At 45.0% G+C, this 22,936-nt stretch overlaps 1 protein-coding gene across 1 annotated transcript in view; it reads right to left on the reverse strand.

Annotated features, from left to right (window-relative positions):
- The window catches only part of LOC146871205 (uncharacterized), a 314,385-nt gene extending 305,315 nt beyond the window's left edge, over positions 1-9,070 (reverse strand). The window contains exon 1 of the mRNA XM_085599734.1: positions 8,942-9,070. Within this exon, the coding sequence (XP_085455860.1) occupies positions 8,942-8,987 (46 nt within the window). The 5' untranslated portion in view covers positions 8,988-9,070. The remainder of the gene's footprint in view (positions 1-8,941) is intronic.
- Between the last annotated feature and the right edge of the window lie 13,866 nt (positions 9,071-22,936).

The raw sequence follows: 22,936 nt of genomic DNA on the forward strand, positions 1-22,936 counted from the left end.
ACTTAACGCACAGCGTGACTGGGGCATCAATCAAGGGGAGCCCGGGCCTCTCTCTTCAGCGTACCACGGTGCCTGTCAGTGCCCTGTGGTATTGTAAATAACCCTGAGGACCCAGCAGGCCCTCACACGGATCATGTTGTAGCAAGACATGGCCTAGCACTTTTACATTAGAGACAGCAGTGTGATTTGTCTGTGGTTCTGCAGTGCAAGAAGGTATAAAAAAGCATTTCACCATGCAATAGGTCTCGCATTTTTTAAGCTTTGACCTATTGTGTTAGAAGGTGGTTCTGACACTATCGGCTGCCCGGATTTTTCGCTTTTTGAGCGCCTAATTGTTGAGCTTTTACTGTAGGGGAGCCTCATAAGTTGGGACTCACCCACAGTGTACTCAGGATGTAAGAGACTGCATGGGGATTTTACTGGTGTCCCCCTGGCTTGACCAGGCCACTGCGCAGCAGCTGGAGTAAGGGACACCGGGCTGGTTACATGCAGACACATGTGTACATGCGTGTGCACACGTGTATGGGCTGCGCAGGGGAGATTCCTAGCGTGCGCAGTCCAGGAGCAGCTACAAAGTGAATGGTGTGGCAGCACTTATGCAGTATTGGGTGGTGACATGGAATAGGCTTTATACACTGGAAAGAAACATGCCAGGGAAAGTCAGTGTGTCTTACTGTTTTTTTACTTCGTTTTTCCCCTATGGGAATGTAGAGCCTATGGGCTAGATTAACTTCCATTAGGCCTACAGATTCCAGACACACACTTAAGTCCACTGTAGCGGATGTGAAAAGAAGTATTCTGCAGAGTCCAAAGTCATATTTGTACTGCTTTTGGGTCATCCAGAACTGTCGTATTTCTCTGAGCCAGCCATGACCAGACCCAGGCTGAGGGCTGACCTCAGCTGGATGGATTGATAACCTTTCTTCCACAAGCTAGGGCCTCCTCTCCATGAAGAGAAGATTGGTAGTGCTACAGGCTCATCCATTAGCAGCTGTCACTGGGTGCCAGGCACCAGGCTGCACCAAGGAGGGAAGGCAGCGTGGGGGAAGGGGCTTCAGAGACATGTGGCCAGAGACCCTGGATGACGCCATTTTGAACAAGCCCAGAGGCTGGACAAGAAGGAGGGAGCAGGGGCAGGGAAGTGATGTGTCGCTGTTTGATAGGACCAACAGAGACTTCCTGCCAGCCCCCTACTCAACTTTTAAAAAGTGCTTGCACAGGAAGAAAAGCTCTCTCTGGGGTGTGGTCTGCTGAGGCTGAAGGTGCTGGAGCCTGGCGCAATGGGCAGTTGGAAGGAGAGACCCCCTGACTGCCCCAGGACCCTATCAGCACCAGAAGAAGAGCCCAGGACCGGTGCGCAGAAGCAGTGGCCTCTGCGCAGGTAGAAGAGAGGCCAAGAAGGAGAGCCAGGCGAAAGGCTGGCGAAAGGCTGGCGCAGGGAGCCAGTGAAGACAGCTCCCTGCTGAATCCACCCTCTTGGAGACCCGGAGGGTGAAGGAGAGTGCTCCCAGTGGCTGACGGGCACCACCAGGAGCAAGAAGACGCGAAAATGGGGCAGATCGGACCCCCAGGGGCTGAGATATGGCCCCCCGGAAGGTAGGCGACCTTTGACCCCTAAGAAGACCGACGATGAAGCAAATGGGGCTCTGCCGCCGGTCTCAGAGATGCCCCCGGGGTGGGCCAGGTCCCGGGGGCTGCCCCCCAAAGAGAAGTCAAGCCGGTGGGGGGGCGCCGCCGCACTCCCCCCGTGAAGGTGACCAGAGGGGGCCCGGGACCCCATCCCCGGGCCCCGAAGCAAGGCCGGGGAGCGACGCACGCCCCCCGTGAACATTCACCCCTACAGGGTGCCAGGAGCCCACCCTGGCCCCCGGTGAAGAAGCGCAAGCCGGGGAGCTGCCCGTGAAGCAGGGGGAGGGGCCTGGGACCCCATCTCCGGGCCCCATGCGGAGAACCGGCAGCGGGGAGCGCCGTCGTGCCCCCCGGGAAGAAGCCTCCGGGGCCCGGGACCCCATCTCCGGGCCCCGCGGTGATGACTGGCAAGTGGGGGGGAGTGACATCACACTCCCCCAAAGCCCGGCGAAGCCAGTGAAGACTGGCCCATCTGTCCGCCGGAGCGGGCAGACCAGAAAGGAGTGCCGGCTCCCACTGCAGCACGCATGGGTGCTGGCCGGGCGGGGAGCCGGCGGGGGCAGCCGGGAGTGGGCTCTCCGGGCTGCCCTCCCACAAATAGCTATGTGGGGGTCCCGGGTGGGAGCGGGGGTCCCGGGTGGGAGCGGGCCCCCCGAGGAAGACCACCAGCGGTGCGAGGAGCCATGGTGGGACTGGGCCCTGGAAAAGAGGAGGAGCGGCCGGGGGTGGGCTCCCCGAGCTGCCTACGCTCACCTGGGGGTCCGGGTGGGACCGGGCCCCCCACCGAGCCCCATGAAGCAGCCGGAGGCCCACATCACGACTCTCCCTGGCACAGCAGGAGAGCCGCTAATAAAATATTCATAAGAAGGAGCCTCAAGCGCCCCATAATGCCTTGCAAGGCATGGGGAAGTTATCGTTTTTGGTGCCTGGTGGTCCCCCAGAGGAGGGGGGTCATCCTCACTTCTGAAAAGGTGCTGGGAGGAGCTGCTGGAAACGCGCAGTCTCCCCCCCAGCATGAAGAGGAAAGTCACCCTAAGTTTCCTGGGGATTTGAAAGGAATAACCCCTCAAGGGATCAACCAGCATTTTAACTCCTCTTGGGCTGGAACTTTCCTTCTACTGCTGGAGGAGGGTTGAGAAGTGCATAATGGAGTGAAGGACTGAGTAGGGGATGTTTAGAGAAGGGCATCCCCTGGAGGTGAAGAGATGTAGTTGCACCAGAAATGCTTTTACTAATGTTATTTCTTTTAGAGGAACTGAAGGTCACATGTGTAATGTGAAGTACTTGTGTGAGGTTATGTCACAAGAAAAGTGGGGTTATATTGCCAGACATTCTTCCTAGACTGTCTGGCTGTATATGCGTAATGCTATGATTTTATATTTGATGCCCTTAGGGGCTGCAATTGCAATGCATTCTAGTGATCCACAAATGTGATGAGTACTGTCATTCTAAAGTGTTGCTTAAACATGTATTCTTGCTGTTGTGCTTAGGTGAAGAACCCAGACTGCTACCCTTAAGGTATAGAGGTACATACTTTATGGTCAGTAGGACATGCTCAGTCAGGGTTATATGTCACCAAGGCAGGGTTACCTATTTTAAATGCTTGTGGAGATAATGGCGGGGGGGGGTCGCAACTGGGATGGTGCTAGTGCGCCGGGCCCTCGCCCCAAGCTATGTTCAACCAACTGCATTGGGGGCAAGATGATGTGCATACATGGGAGTGGTGGTACTAGACCCAACCCCCCTGCGGGAGGGATGGAGATGTTATGCAATGTCACAAAGTAATTCTAGTAACAGCTTATGTATATTTGTAAATTGGTGCCTAGTATTGAGTAGTGTGTGTGTTTAATAAATGTACTCTTGCTTTTATAAAGCAAAGTACAGACTGGACAATCAATTATTGAGTGTTATTTTTGCGCACCTGTAAATGGCAATTACTAGCCCACACCACCTCCCTTGAGTAAGCCTCAGACTGCTCTGCAACGCTACCCTCTGAGAGTCAGGCGCTATAATTGGGTGTTTGGTTCCCAGCGAAGGACAAATGTAGTCATGTTATTTGTGCAGGCCTCACAGATGCTGCCTCGTTTTCCAACATATTGGCATTGTAAATGACAATGCCTTTTAGTTATATGCACTTTGTACTTCTAGTCATCGCAGGTTTTCAAAACACATAAATAAAAGGCATTGCCACTTACAACGCCAATAGCTCAAAATCTCGCGAATGCGAGACCTATTGCATTGCAAATGCTTGTTTCGCTATGTGGGTGGTTTTCCCGCCCATGACCTAGTGGACAGTGGGCAAGAGTGGGCTAGGTATACAAGCTGCAAGGGGGCGGGTCAGGCACGCTAGCAGCACAAGGCAGAGTTCTGTGAGCGCAAGGGGCACACAGAGGTTTCTCTCTAGAGCGAAGAAAAAGGTGCTAAACCTATGACCGGGACAGTAGTTCTCTTTCAGTAAATTACAGTACGGTCGATGTTCCCCACCAGGTCACCGGACATGTCCAGAGCCTCTCTCATGTCAAAGTACAGGCCTAGGCCTCTGTGCACAATCTACATTATGATGAAGCTAGGGCCAAATATCAAAAATCAAGAAACCAGATACTTGCAACCGGGCACTCGGGGCAGGAGAACACAGCTGTACACCATGTAGGGGAAATTCCTGTCTCAATAAACAAAAACACTTTTAAAGTTACATCTTTCTCCACCGGCAGAGGTCAATACCGTTGAGTGTGTTTGTTGGGGTCAGTGACCCTGCCTATATGCCCCCTCCATCCCCTCAGCTTACAATCCAATGCTGCCAGCTCTACATGATGATGGTGCTTAAGCGCGGGCACATAGCAGGAAACTATTTACATACGGTGATTTGTACCCTGACTGTCAATTCTCCCCCCCATTTGCACTGGAGGAGAACACACCATGCTCGACACACTCCTCTATTATCAGATTCGTGCCACTTGCATGGCGCAACACACTACATTTCCTGAACCTTGGCCTAAACTACATGCCCATTGAATACATATTGACAAATGCCTTCCCTCGTAGACTAATGCAAAAATAACAAATGATGGACAGAATGCAGAACAATGTCATACATTCACCCCAGTACAGAGATCTGGGCCTAAATCCATCGTTTTTTTGCTCACCATGCCATTCCAGTTTGAACCCAGCCATATGCAAATCAGTCTTGACCCTGTGCCCCATGGGAACAGTCCAGCCCGAACTGCCAAGCCAGGTCCTCCCTGGACTGGAAACAAGCATCCTAGGACCGGTTTCGGGCTTTCAGCCCTCATCAGCCAGGATAGCTTGATTCCAGTGGCATGGAGAGCAAGGGACTCACGTCTGAGCATACCCTTCCCACTCGGGGTGACAAATGCAAAAATAACAAATGATGGACAGAATGCAGAACAATGTCATACATTCACCCCAGTACAGAGATCTGGGCCTAAATCCATCGTTTTTTTGCTCACCATGCCATTCCAGTTTGAACCCAGCCATATGCAAATCAGTCTTGACCCTGTGCCCCATGGGAACAGTCCAGCCCGAACTGCCAAGCCAGGTCCTCCCTGGACTGGAAACAAGCATCCTAGGACCGCTTTCGGGCTTTCAGCCCTCATCAGCCAGGATAGCTTGATTCCAGTGGCATGGAGAGCAAGGGACTCACGTCTGAGCATACCCTTCCCACTCGGGGTGACAAATGCAAAAATAACAAATGATGGACAGAATGCAGAACAATGTCATACATTCACCCCAGTACAGAGATCTGGGCCTAAATCCATCGTTTTTTTGCTCACCATGCCATTCCAGTTTGAATCCAGCCATATGCAAATCAGCCTTGACCCTGTGCCCCATGGGAACAGTCCAGCCCGAACTGACAAGCCAGGTCGTCCCTGGACTGGAAACAAGCATCCTAGGACCGGTTTCGGGCTTTCAGCCCTCATCAGCCAGGATAGCTTGATTCCAGTGGCATGGAGAGCAAGGGACTCACGTCTGAGCATACCCATCCCACTCGGGGTGACAAATGCAAAAATAACAAATGATGGACAGAATGCAGAACAATGTCATACATTCACCCCAGTACAGAGATCTGGGCCTAAATCCATCGTTTTTTTGCTCACCATGCCATTCCAGTTTGAACCCAGCCATATGCAAATCAGTTGGCAGGGTATGCTCAGACGTGAGTCCCTTGCTCACTTTGCCACTGGATTCAAGCAAGCCTGGCTGAAGACGGCTGAAATGCCAGAAACCGGTCCTAGGAAGCTTGTTTCCGGTCCAGGGAAGACATGGCTTGGCAGTTCGGGCTGGACTGTTCCCATGAGGCACAGGGTCAGACTGATTTGCATATGGCCATGTCTGAGCTGGGGTGGCAGAGTGGGCTAAAGAACAGTGATGGATTAAACCCAGATCAGTTGACTGGGGATGAGTGTTTGCAATGTTCAACACTCCGTCCATCATTTCCTTTGGTTTTTGCTTTGTTCGCCATAAGTTGGCAGGGTATGCTCAGACGTGAGTCCCTTGCTCACTTTGCCACTGGATTCAAGCAAGCCTGGCTGAAGACGGCTGAAATGCCAGAAACCGGTCCTAGGAAGCTTGTTTCCGGTCCAGGGAAGACATGGCTTGGCAGTTCGGGCTGGACTGTTCCCATGAGGCACAGGGTCAGACTGATTTGCATATGGCCATGTCTGAGCTGGGGTGGCAGAGTGGGCTAAAGAACAGTGATGGATTAAACCCAGATCAGTTGACTGGGGGTGAGTGTTTGCAATGTTCAACACTCCGTCCATCATTTCCTTTGGTTTTTGCTTTGTTCGCCATAAGTTGGCAGGGTATGCTCAGACGTGAGTCCCTTGCTCACTTTGCCACTGGATTCAAGCAAGCCTGGCTGAAGACGGCTGAAATGCCAGAAACCGGTCCTAGGAAGCTTGTTTCCGGTCCAGGGAAGACATGGCTTGGCAGTTCGGGCTGGACTGTTCCCATGAGGCACAGGGTCAGACTGATTTGCATATGGCCATGTCTGAGCTGGGGTGGCAGAGTGGGCTAAAGAACAGTGATGGATTAAACCCAGATCAGTTGACTGGGGATGAGTGTTTGCAATGTTCAACACTCCGTCCATCATTTCCTTTGGTTTTTGCTTTGTTCGCCATAAGTTGGCAGGGTATGCTCAGACGTGAGTCCCTTGCTCACTTTGCCACTGGATTCAAGCAAGCCTGGCTGAAGACGGCTGAAATGCCAGAAACCGGTCCTAGGAAGCTTGTTTCCGGTCCAGGGAAGACATGGCTTGGCAGTTCGGGCTGGACTGTTCCCATGAGGCACAGGGTCAGACTGATTTGCATATGGCCATGTCTGAGCTGGGGTGGCAGAGTGGGCTAAAGAACAGTGATGGATTAAACCCAGATCAGTTGACTGGGGGTGAGTGTTTGCAATGTTCAACACTCCGTCCATCATTTCCTTTGGTTTTTGCTTTGTTCGCCATAAGTTGGCAGGGTATGCTCAGACGTGAGTCCCTTGCTCACTTTGCCACTGGATTCAAGCAAGCCTGGCTGAAGACGGCTGAAATGCCAGAAACCGGTCCTAGGAAGCTTGTTTCCGGTCCAGGGAAGACATGGCTTGGCAGTTCGGGCTGGACTGTTCCCATGAGGCACAGGGTCAGACTGATTTGCATATGGCCATGTCTGAGCTGGGGTGGCAGAGTGGGCTAAAGAACAGTGATGGATTAAACCCAGATCAGTTGACTGGGGGTGAGTGTTTGCAATGTTCAACACTCCGTCCATAATTTCCTTTGGTTTTTGCTTTGTTCCCTCGTAGACTAGTCACCTGCCTGTTAGCCACCATGCAAGATAAGGCACCTGCTCGCAGCCTCATGGCCTTAGCTGGGTGTGCAGCAGACATAGTCCCCCCGCCTACGGAGGCACAATGGACTTATTGCTGCCAACAACTGGGGGCCGTTTCGCTCAATTACAAACTCAGACTCCTATATTTCACATTCCTACACAGGCTATATCTTATTCCTGAACAGATGCATTGTATGGGCCTTCTGAAAGAGGCACGCTGTGTGCGATGCTCAGTTCCCCCCAAGCCTCCTTCCTACACATAGCCTGGGAGTGCCCCAAATTTGCCGACTATAGAAGTGTCTTGTATTCTATCTATTGCATATTTCTATGTCTGCCTTTACCCACTCAATGCCTTTCTAGTGGAATGTTTCAGCACTGTGATTTACTACGGAATGTTGGGTGCTGATTGAAGATAAGCCACAGTTATGATGGGGCTGAGCTGCCTGCTGGCTGCTCCTGGTGGGGCTTATTCCAGGATACTTAACATCTTACAATAAATCCTCTTGAAATACCTCAACCTGTCTGGACTACATTAATACATCTTTTTGGCGACGAGTGGATCTTACCTACGTTGGCAACTAATGGAATTTAAGTTTCAAGAAGGCAACTAAAGAAGTCAAGTTTCAAGAAGGCAAGAGATTCAAACCTCATCAAATATCAAGCAAAGACTCTGGCTTCAGAGCCCCACCAGTGACCATCACACCGGTCGCCCCAACCTGCTCAGGACAGATTATTTTCCAATATTTCATCAACAACTTCAACTTCAAAGAATATTTTCACTTTTTCAACTATCCAACTATTTCAAGAGGGAAGTTAAAGCAGAGATTTATTTCTATAATCTATGCTGTATTTTCAAACTGCTGTGGATGTGCCAGATCCCACTTCACAAGCTTGGTTCCAGCGCAAAACGAATTATCAAATTATAAATAACTGTGTTTCACCAACTTTTGTATCTGCCATCCAAGAAAGACTGCCGAGGTGTTGCCCATACTACAAAATAGGTAACGCGGTAAAATATTCAAGACAAAAGGAATCTGTCAAGTCTCAAGCTCCAGTTCCAATTTTTCATGCTCCTTTTGTCTCTACTTGTTGTTCCTACAACATCTCAAAACCTCTTTTTGCTGTCCTTACAGCACCTCAAGAACTGTTGCTTCTACAGCGTCCCACATGCAAGGAACAAGGATTTACAGCTATTAATTATGTAGCTCAAGCATATCGACAAGCAAGTGTTTTAACAGATATGTGACATGTTCCTTATGGGGATTTTCAACTATCCATTTGTTTTCAACTGCTGTTTATCTTACACACGTGGGTTCTTCACTTATATTACCGGCACAAGGATACAGCGTGAGTTGGATGGTGAGTCATGTTTTTCAGCAATTTATTGCCTATTTGTTTTGTGGGCCTCCCCGAGTGTTGACAGTTTAACAGCCACACTATGTTTAAAATATCTGGCACGAGTCTTTCAGCTGTGCGCGCCATTTTACCTGCATTCCAGTACTCTTTGATGTCACCATGGTTTTTCTTCAACATTCCTCGCTGTTTGCCCTGGATTCCTGCTTTAGGACGCCCTCAAGTCCGGACGTACCGTGAGCCATCCGGCTCACCGTCAAAAACATTCCGCCATCTTAGGATTGTCCCTACATCGGTGTGCTTCATTGAAAATGTAGATTTTCCACAGCTCTGGTGGGCTGAAAATCTGGATTTTATTAAGGACACGGAGGCAAATATTATGCAATAAATCCTTTATTGCTACCACTCAGCAGCAACAAGATAGAAACCATGTTCTTAGAATCAAGAATACAGAACCTCTAAGAACATTCCAAATACAACAAAACTCCCCTTCAATCTCAGTTCTCCCTTCTTATATTGCTTGCGAAAAAGATAACAAAAAACTTTAAACAATTAAACATTTCCAGTCTTTAACTTGAATCCAAATCCATATCCAACGGAACAAGATCTTCTTTTCTTCCTTCCCATACGTAGAAATGTAACTTCACCGAAAACGTCCAAACTCCAAACTTAAACATCTTAGATTTGTCCTGCAAAACAATAAAACAATCAACCATAGGGATGGGTAGAGGAGGGATAATATTTGCCTCCGTGTCCTTAATAAAATCCAGATTTTCAGCCCACCAGAGCTGTGGAAAATCTACATTTTATGGCACGACACGGAGGCCAACATTATGCAAGTTTAAAGCTTATCAACAATACATTGAGCTGCACTCTCAATAGGTTTAAAATAAAATTTCCTAAACACACCATCAGTTGACCAATCTGCACATTTTAAAATATCTTGCAAACTACCTCCTAAAATTCGTGCCTTTGAAGCAGCTGCACCTCTCACAGAATGTGCACCAAACTTACTTATATCAATTCCTGCTCTCTCCATCACACATTTAACCCATCTAGCCAAAGTTGGCGATGAAACAGCCTTATATGGATGCCTGAAAGAAATGAGCAATTGATCCACTCCATCAGGTCTGAAAGGCCTTGTTCTACATTCATATTCCTTCACACAACGTGCCACACAAAGCTTTTCTTTTTCCAACATATACGGATAAAAGACCGAAGTAGAATTAGTTTTCGTCCTTTGTCTAATATAAAAACAAATCCCCTCAGGAGTAAAGCACCTGCCTGAAATCTCTAGTGCACGTACATCTGAAACTCTTCTAAAAGACAAAAGACACAACAACATTGTAAGTTTATAGGACAAATCCTTTAAATCCAAAAAACTATTATCGTCCCAAGACTCAAGAAAAAGTAAGACTAATGATACATCCCATAGTGAAGAATACCTTGGACCCGGAGGATTAGCCAGCCTGATACTTCTTAGTAATCTCTTCACCATTACATCTTGTCCTACTGTAATTCCATTCACCAAAAGATGACCCGCTGAAATTGCTGACCTATGTAAATTCACAGACCTATAAGCCAATCTTTTCGTATGCAAATCCGTTAAATAATTCAAAACATGAACTACATCTGCTGATACGGGATCCAAATTCCTTTCCACACACCAACCATTCCATCTATTCCATGCTGACTTATATACCCTCCTTGTTCCGCCTGACCAAGATTCCTCAATGAGCTTTGAAGCTTCAGATGAAAGTCCTGGTTTAGACCAGACTCTCCTGAAAGTCTCCAAGCTAGTAGATGAAGTTGACCTGAATCCACCAAAGTGTGAACCTCCCCCATAGGTCCCCGCAATATCCCCTGAAACATGGGCAGAAGAATTGGCAGATCCACACTCAACTCCAACATCATAGGGTACCAAGCTTGTGAGCTCCAAAACGGGGTGATCATCACTATTGTCTCTTTCCACTTCCGAATCATTCCTGTCACTCTGCTTATCATTGAAAAAGGAGGAAAAGCATAAGGACGTAGACCCCTCCAATCCTGCAGAAATGCATCTATCCCTACTGCCTCCGGATCCGGATGCCAACTGAAAAACCTCTCTAGTTGAGTGTTTATCCTGTTCGCAAAGAGATCTACCTGAAAAGGTCCCCAAATTTGGTTCAATCTCATAAAAACCGACCTGTCCAACCTCCAGTCGCTTGAGTCGTAAAAATTCCTTGAAAACCAATCTGCCACACAATTCGCATTCCCTGGAATATGTTCCGCTTGAACATAAATATTCCTCTCCAAACAATACTCCCAAAATATTTTTGCTAAATCTGCCAAACCTTTCGATCGCGGTCCTCCCAACCGGTTGACATACCTTACCGCAGAAACATTGTCCATCCTCAAAATCACAGAACATCTTGCCGTCTCTCCTCCAAAACATTTTATTGCAAAAGATCCTGCCAATAATTCTAAACAGTTTATATGCAATCTTCTTTCCTGAATCGTCCAACGACCTCCAGTACTTAACAATCCACATCTCGCACCCCAACCATCCAAGCTTGCATCCGACTCCACAATTAGATCTGCATTCTGACCAAAAATTGCTCTTCCATTCCACGCTTCCATATTCCTTAACCACCAAACTAACTCCAACCTCGCCTCTTCCGAAAGACAAATACTCTCCGAATATTTCAAACCATTCCTTAGATGCAATGCTTTCAATCTCTGCAAAGCTCTGTAATGTAACGGACCTGGGAAAATCGCCTGAATTGTTGATGACAAAAGTCCAACTAAACGAGCCAACATCCTTAAAGAAATACTGTTCATTTTTAATACATTCCTTAATTCTTTCCGAATTCTCTTCAGTTTCTCCTTCGGAAGTTTCAGAACAGCATCCATCGTATTTACTAGAAAGCCAAGAAATTGAATTTCCTGACCTGGTACACATTGAGATTTTTTCCTGTTTACCACAAAACCCAAAGATTCTAGCAAATCTACTGTAATTTTTGTATGGGAAATTAGCGTTTTCCTGTCCTGATCCATTATTAATATATCGTCCAAATAAATAATCAAACGAATACCTCTCTCTCTCAGGAAAGCCGCTACCGGCCGAAGCACCTTCGTGAAACACCACGGAGCGGATGACAGGCCGAAAGGAAGACACACAAATTTCCAAATCCTGTCTCTCCACACAAACCTTAAATATTTCTGTTGATTTCTCCAAATTGGAATCGTAAGATAAGCATCTTTCAAATCCAATCTTGTCATCCAATCTCCTTTTATTAACACATCTTTCAAAAGATGTATTCCCTCCATTTTGAAATGGTGATATATCACCCAATCGTTCAACTGTCGCAAATTTATCACAGGGCGCATGCCCCCTTTGTCCTTTTTCTCCACCAGAAAAATATTGCTTATGAATCCTTCTACAGACTCTCTCTCCCTTTCTATTGCACCTTTCCTTACCAAATCCTCTACCTCTAAGTCTATCAATTTCATTTGATCTTTCCCGAAAACCATACGATCTGGAACAACACTTTGAACTGGATCTGCAATAAATTCTATTCTGTAACCCTCTACGGTTTCCAACACCCAACTGTCTTTCGTTATCGTCCTCCAAACCTCTACGAATTGGGCAAGTCTGCCGCCCAACCTTAACTGGATAACAGTATGGTCTTGACTTACCACTTGAGCTTCTTCCTCGTCTCTCTCCTCTATTATATCTTCCTCTCGCACGTTGACGTTGCGGAAAAAATCCGCCTCCTCTATAAAATTGTTGACCCTGGTAGCCTCTGGACCCAAATCCGCGTGAAAAGGAGCCTCTAGTAATTCCTTGTCCTCGGCCGGGGAACCGACCCCTTGTTCTCCCGGCCGAACCAAAAACACGTTCATTAAATACTTTTTTAATCTCTCTTTGAGACTTTTGTAGGCTACTGAAAGCTCCTACATATCTAGATAAATCTTTAATAAAATCATCTCCGAAAAGCAGCCCCTTAGCCAAAGGTCCTTCTTCTTTACTTGCCAGGTCTACCAACTTCGGATCAATTTTTAACAACAAGCTCTTTCTTCTCTCAATTGATATTGCCGTATTTGCGTTGCCCAATAAACAAATCACTCTTTGAACCCATTCTCTAAGTTCTTGTACATCAATATTTTGTTTATTTACATAGGCCTCCTCCGCCATGTCAAAGATTTTTGAAATTGGGCCAACCACATCTAACAATCTATCCTGACATGATTTCAGCCCACGATCTAATCCTTTCCTTGGATCACGACCTCCTTTAGCAATAAAAGCTATCATTTTCGAGTCCAGCTCCGGTGTCATCAACACCTTATTCTCAACTAATGGACGAGGACATTCAGACCTAAGACGAACCCTAACTTCTTTGGGAATTTCTCTTCTGATCCAGTACTCTAAATACTGTGCAACATGATCAGATGGTGTCCATTCCGGACTGAAAGGATGTTTAATAAGTAAAGGGTCAAACATATCATTACCCATTGGATCCTTAATATTTTTTATTTCTGATCCTTTATTTCCATCCTTTTTCCCTTTAACTTCAACCATGTCCTCCTCAGATTCAAAATCTGAACTACAACTTATTTCGATCTCTGCACTCTCAGAGGAATCATCACATACCACGTATTTGTGTTTGCGCATTCCCTTACTGGCTTCATCACTTGGGCCTCTTACTTGCCCTTCCTTTTGGCCCGTGGCCTCCTCTACTTGCCTGTCATGACAGCAAATATGTTCTACCACCGTAGTCTTTGACTTCTTCCCATGTTTTCCATTTGCGGAAACATGTTTCCTTTTCCTTGAAGCCTTCCTATTGCTTGAATGCGCTTTTTCATTCTCTTGGGCTGACCAAAACCTTTCCTCCTCCTGTCTACTTGACTTAGATGCTGCCATCAACTCTAATTTCTTTTCCATTCTTAATGATACTTCTGATGTAATCTTCTCTATTGCCAAGTTTAACCTATCTTCCATTGTTCCCTCACCTTGCTCCATAGCAACAAACTTAAACTTACTAATCTCAACCCAAATTTATATTTTCTTTCTTTCTATCAACTAATTACTCGCTCGCTGCTTGAAAGACTCCTCTCCTACATCCACAGACAACGAAGACTGTAATATCCAGTTTCCGACACAAAGCTGACTGAAAAAAAAAAAAAAAAAAAAAAAAAAAAAAAAAAAAAAAAAAAAAAAAAAAGCCGATTCTGACTAACAAACGTCGTTGCTTAGCAACCGACGTCCGTACGGCAACACCAGAGAATCAATTCTATCCATGCGCAACAATAATTCAATGCGCGAAGACTCTCTTCACTCCACACGCGTTCCATGAACACCTCACTGTCTCCCGCGTCACCCGGTAAGAACGCGAGCCTCGCTCGAGACCTTTCATGCCTCGCGCATAACGCGCATTCTTTAAAACTACAACGCCTAAAAACAAACCGTCGTCTTCCTCAAAACACTCGCCTGCCTGTATCCAAATCATTATTTTCTATAAAATTACACATCTTTGTCATTTCTTTCACGAGCTGCCTCAACGTTTTATCCAACAATAAAAAAAAAAACTCGAAACTTCAACGAGACCCGATTCGTTCATTAAGTACAATAAAGACCCGATTTTTCCTTTAATCAAAAACATATTACCATTTCATTGTAGAGAGGCTATCTTTTAATTTACCAAGCTTATTACTTATTTTAAACTCAACTCACTCCGTCTACCATTTTAAACTCTACTCTAGCTTAATCAATCTAACACCATAATATACAAGTCTCAATATCATACAACATTCATTTATTCTTATTCAAAATACAAGTCATTCTGAATTATATAATAATTCAAATCTTTAAAGTATACTTATCTCCTTGAGCAGCAGCAATAAAAGAAGGGAGAACTGAGATTGAAGGGGAGTTTTGTTGAAAATCATAACCTTGTTTATTGTGCCAACCACATTGTCCGTGTTTATAAAGTTCCACTCATATTCAATGGCGTCGGCTTGCTTCCTTGCCAACCACGTCTGGAGCTGTACCATCAGTTCTTTCTATGTGGTTTTCCAATGTTTTCAACCCACCTTTTCAATAAAGTTTTAACTACCATTTGAGGGTGTTGTGAAGGTAGCGGTTATAAGGAAAGAACTGTGACATCGCATCGAGGTCAGGGAAGATACCGGTAAAGAAAATGTTGGAGTCTGGAGATTTCTTATGGAGGTCAGAGAACACTCGCCTCAAGGTTGGGGAACGTTTTTTTTAAGTTGTTGTGCTACTCGGAGTTCTTATATGTTTCTCAGTTAAAGACTAATTTTTTTACGTCGGAAGTTTCATATTTTAATGTGACTCGAGTGCAGTTTTGGTGACCAACGTCAATTCAATCCTAATATTACCATGCCATCTAGTGGCCATCTATCTCTTTCGTACCAACATATCTATTTCCAGTTTTGAACGTTTCAATAGAGTGTTCTAGTGGCCTTCAATCTTCTTTGCAGCAGCATATTCTATTTTCCAGTATGAACACTCGTTGGTCTGTTTTGTTTCAGCAGCACTTATGGAATCTATGTCTGAGCACACAGGGGGTTCATTCAAGTTTTCAAGTACTTTATCTTACTATGGCATGTTTTCATGAATATGCTCATTTTCAATTGCCTTATTTTTTTTTAAGTTTCAAGAAGGCGAGTGACAGGCTCTCAAGAAATCGATTGTTCAATATTCTTTATTTATCAAAATACTTGCAGGTTCACTGTGATATATTAATGCACTGTTTTACATTCCATTTACAGTTTGCATGTTTGCAGGTTTTAAAAATTCAATTTCTCAATTTTCCTCTAGTTTTCAATTTGTGCATGGAAAGTTTCCTGTACAAAGTTGCATGGTAAACATTAACATGCGTGCAGCATTCCCTGTAGGAATTGCACATATCAATTTATGTACTCAATTATCAATGTATATGCATGCGTCCAGTATTTCTTGGTAAGAAATGTGTATCTCTATCGATTTATCAATTTGCATGTGTTATAGTTGTTTTCAAAAGGTCAATATTTCTATGTTTTTCAATCAATGTATATGCATGCGTCCAGTATTTCTTGGTAAGAAATGTGTATCTCTATCGATTTATCAATTTGCATGTGTTATAGTTGTTTACATAAGGTCAAGTTTTCAATGTTTTTCAATTTTTTACCTTTTTGAGGTTGTCAATTTGTGTTGCTTCCTTTCAACTATTCAATGTTTTTAAGATTGTCGATTTGGGGTTTATCCCTCTCAAGGTTTCATTGGAATTTCTATTGAGCCACATTTTTTCAATGTGTTGCCATATTACGAGGTTGTCTCTGTATGGGTTTATATCTCTCTCAAGTGTTCAATGATTTTCAATCTAATTTTTTAATGCTGTTTTACAGGGCGGTGTGGGGGATCTTTTGTTTATTCCTCTGCCTCTCTGTTTGATATTTTTCTATTCTCTTTTCCGTTATTTAATGAAGAAGGGAATAAGAGTACTGTTTTGTGTTCGTACCTTTAGGTGGTTTCCTCTAAGTATTTCTATCTTCCTGTTTCTTTTGTGTATTCATTGGAGAAGGGAAGAAGAGTACCTATCCTCTCGGTCTAACTTTTCTTCTTGTTCCTTTTATGTGTTGGTTGGATGAGGGAATAATAGTGTCTATTTATGTGTTTGTACTTTTCGGTTTTACTTCTCAAGTCTTATTGTTCTATTTTCTGTATTTTTGTATTGCATTGTGTTCTCTGAGAAGGAATGTGTCTGATTTTATTCTTTCACTTCTTTTCTGTATTTTCTGCATGCTGTGCATTGCTTTCTGTCACATCTGTCTGGCCAGTGTGTGTGATAGAGGGTAATGATTGGTACGCTTTCTTTGACAGGTGTTCCTATACTTCTATGTTTAGTTTTCTGTTGTGGAAGAAAAGGAGGTATGTTGTATTCTATCTATTGCATATTTCTATGTCTGCCTTTACCCACTCAATGCCTTTCTAGTGGAATGTTTCAGCACTGTGATTTACTACAGAATGTTGGGTGCTGATTGAAGATAAGCCACAGTTATGATGGGGCTAAGCTGCCTGCTGGCTGCTCCTGGTGGGGCTTATTCCAGGATACTTAACATCTGACAATAAATCCTCTTGAAATACCTCAACCTGTCTGGACTACATTACTACAAAGTGAAATACATCACACTATCCACCAGTAAGTTTGTCACTCACTATCGCCAACTCCACTATTCAGTCTATTGTGTTATGTAATAGACATCCCACCTGAACATTGACACCTCACGGCCATGCTCTAGCTTCAAGTCCAAATGTCAAAATGCTAATAGTTGGGGGAGAAAACCCTAGTTATGAGACGTCACCTACTGGCAAGAGCAATAGGCCTATTACTGGAAATTAATGCCGCTGACCTCCCGCCCTATAGACATTTGGGAACCATTCTTAACTTACCTACGATTCCAAGCTCCTTCCCCTTCTTAGACGATGTGTGATATATATTAGTTCCCTGGCCATTGCTGTCAACGAGTCCATATAGCCAAATTGATGCGACGTACAGCTGACAATTCCTCTTTTCTCTTTGAATTAGTCCATTGGAGTGGGTCTTTGTATTCAAAACTGCCATATTAGGAAATACCACAGCATTGTTGTGCTTTACTGTGAACTTGTTCTTATTCATAGTTGTGGCTCCTTGAATGAAAAGTTTTATGGGATGATATAATGGTTCGATGACTACACAGAATTCTGCCTCTCTGTTCTTTATATAAAATGCAAATAAAAATAAAGAAATACAAAAAAAAGTTACGTCTTTCATTGTTTAACACAACACATGGTTAGTCTTAAAGGCCTCTATACAACTGTCATACCCTTTTCCCTTGTGATAACGGGAGGCAATGCCAGTTATCCAGTGTTACATCTTTTACAGTTGAGGTGCTGGTGAAATGTTCCCTGCTATAAATCTGAGAATCCTCGGTAAAATATGTTTTAAACATGGTATAACATTAATAGAGTATGTTATGGTGCTGTACGAAGTCATGAAGATCTCTGTATTACATTTACTCTTTTTATGGTCCTGGGGAGATTTCTGGTACGGAAGCCCATTTCATCTATGGGAAAACTAATTAACACTGTAACAGTACTTTGTAGTATTGTGTGGGGCTTGGTTTGCCATTGTTTAATAGTGATACCTAATCAGTAGTGCTTGGTTGAGGTAGAACTATCTGATCCAATCTTCAGTTCAGTTGCCATGTTTAGGTTCACTTGTTCTAAATGGTTCGGATATGGAATGGACATTTTATGGTAATGGAACATCTAGATGTTGAACGAACATTTGGCTTTAATGCCTTATTTGAGCGTATGATGACCAACTGGTGTGCAGAGTTTGTTCATTTGGAGGCTGAAAAATAAATAGCTTCATGTTCATTTGCAGTTGAGATGGCAATTTTTAATATACTATTGACCTCTTTCACAAATCTATTTGTGTTAATGGCAAGATTTACAAATGCACAGGACAAAAAATAGTTATTTAACAGCTGTAAATCACTTTGCTCCGGCTTAATAATACTTTGATACGCCCACAAAAATAAAAAAAATATGGTGACAGGATTTTTCCCAAGTTTACTCCTGTAAAATGTTATGATTTGTGGACATAGTGGTGTAATATGCAAATTGCTATCAGCTTCATGCCCTGCATGTCTGTGGTGTCATGGTGTCCACTTTATTGTCTCCAGTGGTGTGTCTAACATTCTTATTTGGAGTATGGGAAAGAACAACTATATCGGGACAGAACTGAAAAGTTACAATGTTGAATGCTGGATTGTTGTTTGATCTTCAGAGGTATCTGATTAACTAGCATAGTGGAACAGGAATAAGTAGTAGTGATACTTACTGTTTAATATGGTAAATTGGAATATAGTGTGTAATTTCATGGGCTTTGGTGTTGTCTGTAAATTGTGATAGTCGGAGGCACCTCTGTATGGTGTTGTAGATGTCAGATGACCTGTCCTGTATGTTCTTTTGGAAACTGGGTTGCTCCAATAGAAAAAAGCAACAATTGGAATTTATAGCTTTATAGTTATAGATATAGGAATTAAATAGCACTTTCTTCCCTGCAAAGAACACACAATTAGTGAATGAGCGGCATAGGAGGAAAAAAGAGGTAAATTAAGTTTTAATGATATTTCATAGGGAGGGGATCCTGTTGGAATGGTAGTGATAACAGATGAGTAAACAAGTGTTTCACAGTGGAAGGGAAGGATGGACTTATTCTCAAGATCAGAGCGTTTATGAAGTTGACAATTAAAAATAAAAATTACTTTTTTGAATTTATAGCATGGAGTCAGATCAATGGCAGCCTACCCACGCTGGACGGATAAAGGAGATAAATTATCAGATCATTGACACTGTTATCTGTAAGGATGCCCAAGTTTTGCTAGCATTACATTTAGTTAGCCGAGTTTCTTAGTGCTTGCAGATTTGAGATCTGCATAAAAGGTTTGTAAGGTTTATATATAAAGTTATCAAATATCTAAATGTTATATGGTCAGTCCTGCAGAGTTATCTCTCTAGCTTGGGCAAGGTGCCCACCTTATTCTCAGAAAAATATACAGAGAATACACAGTTGGACGTTTTCAATAATATTTATTGAACCAATGTTATTCTTGCATAAAATACGAGTGCTGCAATGATTAGGAGACAGAAGCAGATAAACGTGATCACAAGCACCAAAAGCATAAATAGTAGGTAGAGTTCTACCATGGTGCTAAAACAATGTATATATGCAGACATATAAACAAGGCAGTAATTGGGCGTACTCCTACTATGCGAACCATACTTTAAGTGTATGTAGGTGTAGAGCCAAGAATCCCCCCAAGGGACGATCCAACCCCATTACCTGATGAGAGAGAATGAAGACCCCATTTTGGTCACAAACTGGACACCCCTCACGAGATGTCAGGTAGCTGCGTGATGATTTCTCTGCAGGCAAGGACCCTCTTTGGCAGCGGAAGTACCTCCTCTACTAATCTATCAGGTTGCTCATCTTTTATAATAGAAAGCAGACTTGCGATGTACACATAGATTAGTGATGTGGATATGGAGAAAGCCCTGTCGTCCCGTGGATGAAGATAGTGATGACAGTTGTACGTAGTGAGGGACAAGACCTTGTACATGAGGTTCAGGGTGTTGTGATAATGTTGTGTGAAGATAGATGTGAAAACAAGTTTTGTTTCAGAGAAACTAATCCAGCAGTGTCGTGCGTGCAAATTTATGCAAATGGTCACAACTTGGAAACTTTATGAGTGAGGATAATGTAAGAAATAAGTTGCTTCACTATATGGCCTAACCCAGGAATATAACAGCCTGTCACTGGCAGATATCTGTGACCGAGCCACACCTAGGACCATGATTCTAAGACCTATGAGTACTGCTGAGCCAAGGACCCAAAGGCAGTAAAGGAGTTTTCCCTCAAGTTTCTTGTCGTCTGATGTTAGACAACCCCACAACGTTCAAGATCACAGTCGAGCTGCACCCAGCGGTCGTTGTCTCATTCAAAGTTGTTGGGCAAGTCCTACCGGAAGAAGAAAACAAAGAAGCCTTAGATATCTTTGACTTCGCCACACCGATGTAAGTCGTCGGCAAGGTGCGGGAGCATCGGCACTCCAGGCCATGCACTTCAGCAGAGCCTGAGACAGACTCCCTTCCGTGCTTTCCTGACTTTCCCTGAGTCGGAACAACCCCTGCCCAGCTGCTAGAATTTTCTTAGGTCATGTACATCATAACCTTACTGGCAGGTTCACCTTCAATGCCAGTGGGGCCACATGGAGCCAGTGTTGAATCTGGAGCGAAGCTGCCTTTGAGAGCAAGACCTTTCTCAGCGCCCATTCCAGTACTGACCTTCCCGCGCCGCCACCAAAACACTACTGTGGCACCATCCCCATCCTCATTTCTGGCTCCGACACAGAGATAGGTGGGCATCATCTGACACTTGTTCCGGCACGGGCTGGGACCATGCACTCCAGGTCAAAGCCAGTGCCATCTTCATCCAACAGGCCAGAAGAGCGAAACGAATAGAACGGGTCTGCGGAACCTTATGGATACCAGCATCCCCTAGACGATACAGAGGACAACTTATATGGGCACTGACTTGGTCTCTCCCCCTTCCGAGGCTCTGGAAGAGGAGGGTGCCTCATTCACTGTGGTACTGTGTAGGGAGGCTGAGGTTTTGGACCTGAAGTGGCAGTCAAGCTGAATGTCTTGAAAGAGGTGCTTCTACCGGGAGTCCCCCATCTGAACCCTAACTTTGTAATGAAGCTCTTACTAATATTCTACAAGGGCCTGGTGGAAGCCCTACGTTGGTCATCCTGTGCATGGTATAATTTCATGCCACAGTTGTTCCACTGCTGGGGACCCCAGTTTCCTTACACAGCACCCCACCCTAGAGAGCTTCGAGGCCCAAGCCTCCAACTCTAGTGTCCAACCTGGTGGGTTGCATACCACTCCACTGGATGGGGAGTACAAGAGGCTGGACACCTTTGGGAAATTAATGTTCTCTGCATTTTCTGCCATCCTTGCACTGCGGTCAGTGAACACAGCATGCCTCTTGGGCAGATACTCCTGTATGATCTGGGACTCGGTTGCACAAGTGCTGCCTATTGTCTCAGAGGAGGCCAGAGCCATTGCTGAGGGAAGAGACACAGCAAAATTCAACTTAATATTCACTTATGGATGTGCCTTTTGAGATCTCTTTTCTTTTTGGAAAGATGGAGGGCTCACTGCTGGAGCACTTTAAGGATAGCAGAGCTTCAGCCAGGTCCTTGCGCTTCTCCCTGGCCCCTTGCCAACCTCAGTTAACTTTCCGCCACAGAGGGGTTTTCAACCGCGTTCATACATTCCCAGCCTTTTTATTGAATTTGGATGCAGGTCCCACAGACCACCTGGGAAAGGTAGCCAAAGGACTGGGCTGTAACCCCACCTCCCCCATCAGGCATAGCCTCAAAACCCCTTTAGTTTGCCCTCCTACCATCATGCGCATCCCATGGGAGGCATGATAGGCCACCAGCTGCACCGCTGGAATTTGGAAACATCGGACCATTGTGTTTTGCAGGTTGCCAAAAGGGGCTACTCCATCCCCTTTGTGACGACCCCTCCATCAATGTCATCCACTTACAACTGGCTGATGGAGGACCACCTCTCCTTGCTCCATCAGGAAGTGTTGGCTCTCTTGGCCAAGGAGCAATCATGAGGGTGCCGGAATCAGAAGTAGGTCAAGGATTCTATAACCGCTACTTCCTGGTGCCCAAAAAGGACAGAGGCCTTCATACCATCCTAGACCTGCGCCTTCACAATTTATTTCTGAAAAAGGAGAAATTCAAAATGCTTATGCTCGCTCAAGTCCTGTGTGCCCTGCACTCAGGAGACTAGACGGTAGCGCTGGACTTGCAGGACACATATTTCCACATGCCCGTCCTGCCTGTCTACAGACGTTACTACCATTCATGGTGAGCCAAGAGCACTTTCAGTTTGCTGTGCCCCTTTTCAGCTTTACCAGCACCCCTTGAGTGTTCACCAAGGTGATAATGGTGGTTGCAGCATATCTGCGGAGGTCAGGGATTCCAGTCTTCCCATACCTCGATGATTGGCTGTTTAAGCCGGTCACTCAACAGGCAGTTGTCTCCAACCTCAAGACTACGGCGAACCTCCTGCACTTGCTGGAGGTTCACTATCAATGTTCCTTTCATCAGAGCTGTTCTGGACGCTACAGTTTCAGAGAGCCAGATATATTCAGTCTATGATACAGATGTTTCAGCTACTATCCTGGATTTCGGAATGAATGACCCTGAGGCTGTTGGGCCTCATGGCATCCTGTATCCTGCTTGTAACACTTGCTTGTTGGCATATGCGGACTCTGCAGTGGGACCTGAAGTTCCACTGGGCACAGCATCAGGTGTATCTCTCCAACATAGTCCAGATCTTGGAGGTAACTGTGAAAGATGTGCAATGGTGACTGACGAACCACGATTGGGTCAATGGCAGCCCTCTCTACCTTCCTCAACCACAGCTGACTACAGTGACCGATGCATCACTCCTTGGCTGAGGCGGACTCTGGGAGAGATGGAGATCAGAGGACTTCGGTCTCCGTCAGAGTTCG

Source organism: Triturus cristatus, chromosome 1_1, assembly GCF_964204655.1.
Source record: "Triturus cristatus chromosome 1_1, aTriCri1.1, whole genome shotgun sequence".
Classification (NCBI taxonomy): domain Eukaryota; kingdom Metazoa; phylum Chordata; class Amphibia; order Caudata; family Salamandridae; genus Triturus; species Triturus cristatus.